This window comes from Polistes canadensis, unplaced genomic scaffold, assembly GCF_001313835.1.
Source record: "Polistes canadensis isolate GaletaPanama2010 unplaced genomic scaffold, ASM131383v1 scaffold_139, whole genome shotgun sequence".
Taxonomy (NCBI): domain Eukaryota; kingdom Metazoa; phylum Arthropoda; class Insecta; order Hymenoptera; family Vespidae; genus Polistes; species Polistes canadensis.
The window spans coordinates 297266-307696 of record NW_014569686.1 but is presented as its reverse complement, the minus strand read 5'-3'; the positions used below and the strand labels follow the sequence as shown (position 1 = coordinate 307696).

The 10431-nt window shown below is 27.9% G+C and overlaps 3 protein-coding genes across 4 annotated transcripts in view; 1 reads left to right on the top strand and 2 right to left on the bottom strand.

The window, feature by feature from the left end:
* Positions 1-4103, bottom strand: part of LOC106788434 (calcium/calmodulin-dependent protein kinase type 1) — an 8145-nt gene extending 4042 nt beyond the window's left edge. Inside the window, exons 1-2 of the mRNA XM_014751682.1 lie at positions 2862-4103; positions 1713-1847 (exon numbers count right to left, since the gene is read on the bottom strand). Coding sequence (XP_014607168.1) covers positions 1713-1847; positions 2862-2971 — 245 coding nt within the window. The 5' untranslated portion in view covers positions 2972-4103. The remainder of the gene's footprint in view (positions 1-1712; positions 1848-2861) is intronic.
* Positions 4104-5070: 967 nt separating this feature from the next.
* Positions 5071-6954, top strand: LOC106788430 (isocitrate dehydrogenase [NAD] subunit gamma, mitochondrial). 2 transcript variants are annotated; one of them, XM_014751677.1, is made up of 3 exons: positions 5071-5176; positions 5272-5502; positions 5629-6954. In XM_014751677.1, exons 2-3 carry the CDS (start codon positions 5287-5289, stop codon positions 6565-6567), a joined length of 1155 nt encoding a protein of 384 aa, XP_014607163.1. In that variant the 5' UTR covers positions 5071-5176; positions 5272-5286; the 3' UTR covers positions 6568-6954. The 2 variants fall into 2 exon arrangements, with proteins under 2 accessions (XP_014607163.1, XP_014607164.1); XM_014751678.1 differs by having other exon boundaries at positions 5112-5180.
* LOC106788429 (probable ATP-dependent RNA helicase DDX10) lies at positions 6786-10374 on the bottom strand. The gene is made up of 11 exons (XM_014751676.1): positions 10184-10374; positions 9916-10107; positions 9546-9818; positions 9337-9458; positions 9065-9266; positions 8819-8981; positions 8570-8753; positions 8081-8487; positions 7825-8015; positions 7341-7729; positions 6786-7241 (listed from the first exon to the last, which is right to left on the bottom strand). Exons 1-11 carry the CDS (start codon positions 10277-10279, stop codon positions 7112-7114), a joined length of 2349 nt encoding a protein of 782 aa, XP_014607162.1. The 5' UTR covers positions 10280-10374; the 3' UTR covers positions 6786-7111.
* Positions 10375-10431: the final 57 nt, after the last annotated feature.

Genomic DNA, 10431 nt, shown 5'->3' with positions numbered 1-10431 from the left:
GAGAGAGAGAGAAAAAGAGAGAGAGAGAGAGAGAGAGAGAGAGAAAGACAGAGAGAGAAAGACAGAGAGAGATTCTTTTAATCCAAGCAGAATGCATGTGGTAATACAAGATAATCAAATGCATTGTATAAAAGAATTTGAAAATTTATGATTAACTTTTATCAAAAAGTTAAAAAAAAAAAATATATATTAAATTTGTATCATTTTTGCACGAAAATTAATTTTCAATTATATACGTATGACATAAATTATTTAGTAGAAAAGAAAGTCTTAAATGATCCAGCATATAATGTGATGACACACAAGATACCAACTTGGATTTATACAGGGTAGTTCATGTAATTTAAATTATTTCAACTATTTTTTGAACTATTTGTTCTAATTAAAAAGAAACTAATTGTTATATCAATTGAAATAAATATTATAGAATCTAATATAATCTATATGCAATTATTTTTTCTAATTTTATATTTGTTTACTCCAATTTTTGTTAAAAAAACTAAATTAATATAATACTATAAACTACTCTGTATTATTATAGAAATATACAGTACTTAAAAATGTGAAATAGCAATTAGTTATTTGCATTTTCCAGAAAATGTACTATCATATACAACTAAACATAAATTTACATCGGTAGATTTGGTATATAGAAATAGTAAGATTTGCATTATTATTTGTTCCGTTTAACCTTGTCTCCAAGTCAAAAGTATTTTGTTCTAATAATTCTGAGTCAAACGAAACTACTAATTCATTCTATATTCTGCTGATAGACTTTGGCAACATAATGAAGAAGGTTGCCAGGAAATTCAAGTAATTTCTAAACTCTTTTCGATGAACTAGGAAATTGGTAAGTAGATATTTCAGATGTTTATATTTCAATCGAAAATGATTACTTGAAACAATTTCTATTAAGACTGATAAATAATTGATATAAAATTAAAAATAATTATAACTCAAAATCAAGGTCAAATGGGACAAACATATATATAAATTTGTTTATTATTTTTATGCGTTATGTCATTGTATATTATAGAGCATTCAAATATATTTTCTTTACTTGATACCATTTATTTTTATCTCTAAGTGCTATTGCATTTATATCTTCTATATTTTATCTATCTTTTAAATAAGTATGCTATGACATAATACTTTTACTTTAATATTAAAGACTGTTTAATTAATTATTTTAGATTATTTTTTATTATATTTAATAAAATGTCATGTATTTTATATATATAAAAAAAAGAGAAGAAATCTTTGATAATTATTAAAGTTCATCAAAATGTCACTATGTAATTATGCCAGAACATAGATGAATATTAGTCACTTTTTTATTCTTTTCTTTCTTTTACAAATAAGTTTGTCAGATATAACAATATGTACATAAAGCTATGATAAAAATATAATATTATTAACTACAAAATAATATATATATAAATGTGTTGTCGATTATTACTAAAATCCCAGATGTAATATAATGTACAAGAAAAAAAGGAAAGAAAAAGGAAAGAAAAAGGTATGCAGGCAGGAAAATGAATAATCTATATAAAAAGCATATATTATTATAAACTACATGCAAAAAAGTACTAACGTTGAACCGAGCGATTAGAAAGCTAATAAATTATCAATCAACCACCTGTTAGCGTTTGAAAACTCAACACATCATACAATTTTTATCGTTATTAAGTAAATAGAAATAATTATCTTACCTTCTCAATACTTTGATTTCATTTTCTAAAGAATCTTCTTTTCCCTTCAATGCCTTCTTATCTATTATTTTCACTGCAAACATTTGCCCCGGTTTTTCTTTACTTTCTGCTAACCTTACTTCAGAAAATGCACCCCTGTATGAGAAAAAAAGCTTACGATATGTATATATTAATATTATTACCTGTAAAGAATTTTAGTATACGGTTTGGGGTAGAGATGAAAAGTAAGTTAAATTTGTCTAGTACATGTATACTTGATTCATTTTCAGTTAGACGAATTTTACTATCTTACTCTTGGATATTTCGGAGAACATTTTTATACTTTTTAATATGTTTACAAACATTATCAGTATGATGAAATTTCTTGTATCGGTTCTACTTTTATCCTCATCTGACAAGGCTTTTAGTTTCTAAGATTGCAAATTGAATCAAGTGATTTGTCAAGTACTTGACAAATATTCAAATTTATTTTATTCAAGAACAAAGTCTTATAAGAACAAATTGTATTCTATATTTTTGACTTAATTTTTCACGTAAAATCATCTCCTGCTGACTTGTACTAATAGTTACAAGACACCTTCTATATATATATGTAAATAAATTTCAAATGAATTCAACCTGACAAGATAAATTATAACATAATGATACTTTCTGCAATTTATTTTTGTAATTCATATATAACTTTCATTAAAGAAAACAAATTATTTATAGAAATGTCTTGCAACATTTTCAAACATATGCATATGTGTGTGTGAGTGTATGTAGAAAAAACCTGTTATAAAAATAAATATATAAATTAAAATATAAAACATTAAAAATAAAATAACATTTTTTTTTTTTAATAACAAAATAGTATCAAGTATAATGTAAATAAATTGATGAATTTAGTACAGAACATGAAATATTATATACTATCAAGCAATTTCTACATGTTATCAATAAAAAACAAGTGGAATCACAGTTTGAACCGATAAAAAGAGATAAATAAATAGAAACACATGTCCATGTGGTAGAGATACTTTCAACAAACAATATCTACATAAGAGTTAAGAAGAAGGTTACGTATCATTACGTATGTAAGTATATATATATATATATATATATATGTAAGTGTGTACATACAAAAACAATATGTTAATTAAAACTCACGTTCCAAGTAATTCCTTTAAAATATATTTGTCCTCGACGGATGGTGATTTATCGTCTTTTCCATCCTTCTTCATTTTCTTATTAGAATCTTTCTTACCGAACAGCGGCATTTTTGAATTTGATAAACGATTACGCACACGAGCAAACACTTTTAACAAAGTAGAAAAAAGACTGGCTTAACAGAGAGATAATTCTAAGTTTGGTTAATATGTGTGTATGTGTGTGTGTGTGTAATATGATGGGGTAAGAAGAAAGGGAAGGGAAGAAGAAGAGGAGGAGGAGGAGGAGGAGGAGAAGGAAAAAAAACTATCACTCGTCGCACAGCCGCATACACTTGTACTATTTGCTAACACTTTCTTTCTTTCTTTCTTTCTTTCTCTTACTTTCGGCACACCTTACTAAACAAAATATTTCTTTTCAAACACAAAAATGATTTAAATTTACTTGAGATCTTTGTGTAGAGGGTAGAGAAAAATATTCTTTTGGAAAAGAATAAACGAAGAAACAAAGTTTGTCATCAAACTCTTCGCAAGATCCAGATCATCGCTTCCCTTCCGTTTAACCGATCATGAACTCTTGACCTTTAATACACTCTAATGATATCTATCTCAGTATATTAAACTATCCTGGTACCTCACTTGTATTCCATACGAATAAAACTTTCTTAGATAAATATTCCAAGGCATTCGGTTGCATTTACCACAACTATATTATTCTACTATCGGTTCGGCTCTCTTTCTATCCAGGATAATATTGCGCGTATCGGGCTCAGGGTCGCGGCCCCGCGCCCTCACGATCTGCACTGTAGATAAGCTCCTCCTTCTTTTCCTTCTCCCCTTTCACCACCACCTCCTTCTCCTACTTCTTCTACTCTTCTTTCCCCTTCGCCTTTTCTTCTTCTTCTTCTTCCTTCTCTTTTTCCCTTCTCCTACTTCTCTTCTTTTACCCCTTTCACCGCTACAGCTCTTTTTACCAATACTCTCTTAGACACCTCGTATCACTTTATACAAGCATATATCAACCTTTCCTCATATTATTAATGTTTTTTGAATAATTTTGTTACTCTATAATGTCGTCATTCGGTCACAATTTTATCTTCTTCTTTTATCTTTTTTTTATTAATAATATTTTCTCTCATCAAATATATTTTTACAAGAATTTCTTTTATTTGAGCTTTTCTACACAATTTTTATACACAGCTTGATACCATCTTAAGTATCTCGTTGCTCAAGCAATCCATAAACTAACATAGTTTTATAGTTGATCGACTTATTTAAGTCTTGTGGCACACAACTGCAGTCACGTGACAAGTGCTTTTAATGTACCGCGAAATTTAAATTCGCATGAAGTTTTCTAAATGGCGAGTACCAAGTAACAAATCAATAAATATAAAACGAAAAGTGAATTCAATATTTCTGATATTAACATACAATATTAACATTCTGATATTGACATACTGATATTAACATATAATAATTTAAATGCTGAATATATAAAATTAATAATATTAAATAAAGAAAAAATATAAATGTTAATTTTTGTATATGCTGTGCGTGCTCAATAACTTTGTTTTTAAAATTATGGTAAAACTTTCGGTTTCCGAATACTTTAAATCCGAAAGTATTTAGTTCTTTATTAGTTAGTAGAACTATTTAAATATTATAAGATTATTTTATTGTAAAAAAATTCTATTATTCGAACATATCTGTTTTTCTATTGGTTTGGAACAATAGATTATTGTACAAACGTTCTCTCATAGCACGATTACGATAGGTTACCTAATTGGCACGTAAATTAAAGTGGCATGGTGAATGCAATTTGATTGGCTAAAAACTAACCCGCGATATATACGCTAAATTAAAAATTATGTAATACGTTGGCAATAATATACTATACTTGTTTATAGAGATTTATAATTGATTTAAATGTTATATAGTGATAATTAAATGAATAATATTATAAGGAATTAATAGCAAATGATTATTCAAAAAAGTGATGAGGGTTACAATCAGAAGTACTGCGGAAAACTAAATCATTGTCCACATATTGACATTAAATTATACTTGCGATATCAAGTAATATTACAAAATCAAGTTTATAATTTTATTTAACTTCAAAGTTGTTTTATTAAAACAATGTAAACCTAACTTTTAATTATTATTTTCTTAGAATCTGTTCGCTGACCAATCACATCGCTAGAATCTCTATTATAAATCTAAAGCAGACCTAATGTTAATTTTTACACTTGCAAACAGTTCTTATTTCTATATCTGAAGGACCTTAAAAGCACTTTGAAAATAGAATTGCAATATACAGTAGGTATTAAGTAATAGATCTATTAAATTATAATTATTTTTCTTCATATTAGGATATGAAAATTTGAATAAAATTTCTTTTTATTATCTGATAGATAAAATAATTCGAAATGGCTGCTCGTTCAGCTCTTAGATATTTGCAATCAAAAACAGTGATACAGCAAATACACCGTTGTGCCTCTCAATCAGCGTTTGAAATTCAACATAAAACGCCTACAATAAAAAAAACCATGCCAATACCAAAGGCTCATTATGGTGGACGACATACAGTAACGGTCTTACCTGGAGCTGGTATTGGACCTGAGTTAATGGGATATGTTAAAGAGGTACGTTAGCAATTAATTCAGATAGTTATAAATTAAGCTATTAAGAATAATAATGAAAATAAATTGAAGAACTATATGTGTAAAACTTATTTTTGTTATGTTTTAGTTAAATGAATTATATTTTAGGTTTTCCGGTATGCGGGTGTACCCGTAGACTTTGAAGATATAGATATTGATCCCAATGCCGATAATAACGATGATTTAGATTATGCAATCACGTCAATTCGTAGAAATGGAGTAGCATTGAAAGGGAATATAGAAACACGTAGTACAGAAGCTGGAGTACTTTCTCGTAATGTTGCCCTACGTAATGAATTAGATCTCTATGTGAATGTTTTACATTGTGTTTCTTATAAGGGTGTTAATTCTCGCCAAAAAAACATTGATATCGTTATCGTTAGACAAAATACAGAAGGAGAATACGCTATGTTAGAGCATGAAAGCGTAAGTGGAGTTGTTGAAAGCATGAAAGTTATAACTAGGTCTAATTCTGAACGAGTTGCACGTTATGCGTTTGAATATGCTAAGCGAAATGGAAGAAAGAAGGTTACTACAGTTCATAAAGCTAATATAATGAAGCTTTCAGATGGATTGTTTTTAGAAATATCGCGAGATGTTGCTAAAGATTATCCAGATATTGCTCATAATGACATGATCATCGATAACACTTGTATGCAATTGGTTTCTAACCCGCATCAGTTTGATGTCGTACTTACTACAAATTTATATGGAGCTATTGTCTCCAATGTAGTTTGTGGTCTGTTAGGTGGAGCAGGATTATTAGCCGGTAAAAATTACGGCGACCATTATACAATTTTTGAACCAGGTACTCGTAACACCGGCACAAGCATTGCTGGAAAAAACATTGCTAATCCTATTGCTATGTTAAATGCAGCAGTCGATATGTTGCGTCATTTGGGGCACAAAAATCATGCTATCTTGATTCAAAATGCAATAAATAAAACTATCAATCAGGGAATACATACGCGTGATCTTGGCGGTCAAGCTACAAGTAGGGAAGTTGTTGATGTTATAATAAAACATATTAAAATAGCATCAGAATAAGCACATTTAGCAGTAAATGAATATTACGTGACGTATTACCTGTAGATTCTTTGTATAAAAAATAAAATAACAAACGATAATCTTATAAATCATAAAGATACATTTTTAATTCTGACATGTTGCTATATTATTTTGTATAAGTCTTAGTAGGATGGAAAGGAATTACTCCAAATACTAAGTAGGGGTAATTTCGTTTGCAAAATGTAAAATGAAATTAATATCATGAATAATTCATATATTTCATTATTGTCTTTTAAATAATAAAACGTGCCATTAAGTATTCTGATTTTAATCTACAATTGAAGTAATGTAAAATATATTTTGTAAATAATCTTGTTAAGTCAATGAAACATGTAAGTGATTAATGAAGTATTAATATTATACATACATATAAATGTGTAGCGTGTAATTTCTATAATCCTGTAATTTATATTCTATATAAACTATACAAATAAGACAAAAGAATTAAAAAAATATTTTGTATAACACGATTTCTCTTCACAATTTTTTATATCATAAATACATATAAAAATTTTAACTCATTTTATCGTTGTAAAAGTTGCAAAGCTATTTCCTCGACTGTTTTTAAGCTGGAATTATTAATTTCATTGGTTAATTTTGGTTTCTTTTTGGCAATTCCACCATTTTGTTCTATTAGTTTTCTCTTTGGAGGACTGCAATAATATAAAATTTCATTTATATAACTCTGCGTACTTATAGAAAATATATATATATATATATATATTACGATTAAATATTAATTGTCAACTTACACATGAATTATGCTATTTTCTTCACTTTCTGAATTATCTAGAGAATTTTCATTGGAGCCTGCGTTTTGTTCTCCATACATTTTATCTGGATCTGGCAACCACGAAAGATTCTGTTCACTAACTTCACTTTCACTCGCTTCGTCGTTATTTTCTTCCTGCAATTCCTCGTTGTCGCTTGTATCTTTATTCTTTCCCTTTTTAAGAGCTTTTAATTTAAGTTTTTCTTGGCGATGTTTTTCCTTGATTTTGTCTCTAAATCTTCGTTTATCGAATTGATCTTCTTCGCGTAAAACTTGTTTCGCTATTTCAATGTCAATACCCGAATCTATTTCATTCTCATATTTCTTAGCCAATTCAGATACTTTGCTTTTCGTTGGATCTATTACTTCCTAAAAATTTTGAAATTAAATTAAAAAAAACAAAATAAAAATTTGTAATAAGTATATTCACAAGTAATATTATACAAGTATGATGGAAATACTACCTCTCCATCGTCATCAAAAGTTTTTTTACTATTAGGAATAATTTTCTTTTTAAGTATTTTTTTTGCTATTGCAGCTTTCGTAATAGCTTTTTTCTTATTATTCTTATCTTTTGTATTTTCAACAACGTCAGACATATCATCAATATCTATATTTCTCCTCTTTACTGTCAATAAATCATCGTCGCTATCATCTATACAATAAAAGAAATAGAAAAAATTATTTATATTTTCATTAAAAATTGATATTTATGCTTACCATTCATAAAATAACTATTATCATATTTCTCTATAGGTTTCATTACATCGTCGTCTTCCTCGCTATCAGATTCGTTAGAATTAATATTTATACTTGTTTCTTTATTATCATGTATTTTTAAATTTACATTTTCTTCATTTTCCTTATTTATATTATTTTTTATATTAGAAGTATTTTTTTGCGCCTTTTGTAAAAATCGGATTCTTGGTGGTATAGCTAAACCTAACGATTTGGCATACTCATCGGTATTTAAAGCTTTTACATTAAATATTTTTTTGTCTTTCATTAAGAAAACTGATTTAACATATGCCACGAAAGCTCTTTTTGCGCTTTCTTTTAAATGTACATCTCGGGCCAATAGTGCTTCGAGTTTGCGATGTGGCAAATATAATTTATTTGGATTAATTCTAAACATGAAATAAATGATTAATAATCGTTATGTATACTTATCATAACATGAAGCTTTATATATTATTTCCATAATCATACTTTATCATATTTATTGGTATTTTACGATCCTGAAGTCGTTCAACCATTTCCAATTCAGATGGTAACAAAACTAATAATGATTCTCCACCTGCTTGAAATCTAGCTGTTCTACCTGCCCTATGAATATATGCATTCACGTCTTCAGGACAGTCCATTTGGACAACCCAATTTACAGCAGGAAAATCTAAAATAGTATTAGTCAATCGCTAGTTTTTTACAAAAGAAATGAATATTGAAATAATAATTTACCTAATCCACGTGCAGCAATATCCGTAGCAAATAATACGGCATGATGCTTTTTACAAAATGATTCATAAATTTCCATTCTTCGAAGTTGATGAAGAGTACCATATAGAGATAATAAAATAATTCCTGGTCGTAATCGACAAAATGATTCGTATACGTATTTGACCTTTATCATAAATGTGTTCCAATTATTATAATTAATAAAATGATTAATGTAGAACATAATAAGTAAATAATGTTTTACAATACCTGTTTGCAACTAGAAAAGAAGACGATTATTTTTTGTTTCAAGTGACTCTTTAAGAAAGACCATAACATTGCTATTTTTTCTTCTAAATTGCAAACAATATAAGATTGTTGAAGTCCTTCAGGAGTGGTATGTTCAGCATGTTCATGCACAGAAACGTACATAGGATCTTTTAAACTTAACCTAGCTAAATCTTTGACTGATCTAATAAAAAACATTAAAGGAAGATTAGAATGGCCACAATAAATAAGAAAAGAAAAAGAAAAATAAGTACTTGGTTTGTGTCGCTGAGAATAAAAGCGTTTTTCGCTCTTGTGGTAGATTTTCAATGATAGAATTCATAGTCTTTTCAAAACCCATATCTAAACAACGATCTGCCTCATCGAGAATTAAAATCTGTAAATAAAAAATATAATTTTATCTACTCTCTCACATATATCTATATAAATAAATATAATTTTTAAATTGTAGTAAAATATATACCTGCATGTTGACACAATTAAAGAGAGGATTTTCATCCATGTGTTGAAGTAAACGACCTGGTGTACATATAACTATATTACATTGGTCCATACGTGTCTTTTCAAATTTCAAATCTTTTCCACCGATAATCAGACCTGCTGATATATCATGGTATCGACCAACCTTACGTAATGTTTCATATATTTGATAGGCAAGTTCCCTCGTAGGTGTGATAATAAGCGCTCCAACACCATCGTATCTTGTCCATTGCTTACAATATAAAATTTCTAATATCTATAAAAATAATAATGTATTAATATAACATTATATAAGATATAATAAAGTAATATGACATATTTATATATATAGAATTTGAAAACTAAATTCTTACAGGTACAAGAAATGCTAATGTTTTTCCACTACCAGTTTTTGCTGCACCTAATATATCATTACCCTTCAGAGCCAACCCAATACTTTGTCTTTGAATATCCGTTAATTCAACATAATCATTTTCTTTTAATCCCTTCAGTGTCTTATTCGATAATGGCAAATGAATAAACTTTGTTATTTTAGTTTCATCAATCTAAAAATGAAAGATAATATTTGAAATTAAATGAGATAGGTTATACATTGCGATTAAAATTTATTCTATTACTTACATCATTATATTTAGATTGTAGATCCTCGATAATTTTTTTCTCAGGAATTTGTTTTTTTTTCTTATATATTTTTACTTTCTCCTTTGCTTTACCCATTATAAACTAATAAATCTTTTACATATAATAAACAACCATGCGTTTCCATATACTTTAAAGTTAGGTTATGTTATAAAATACAAACGAATCGAATCGATAGCTCTGTTGAATCAATATACAAAGAGAACGATCGAGATAGACGTTTGCGTCGA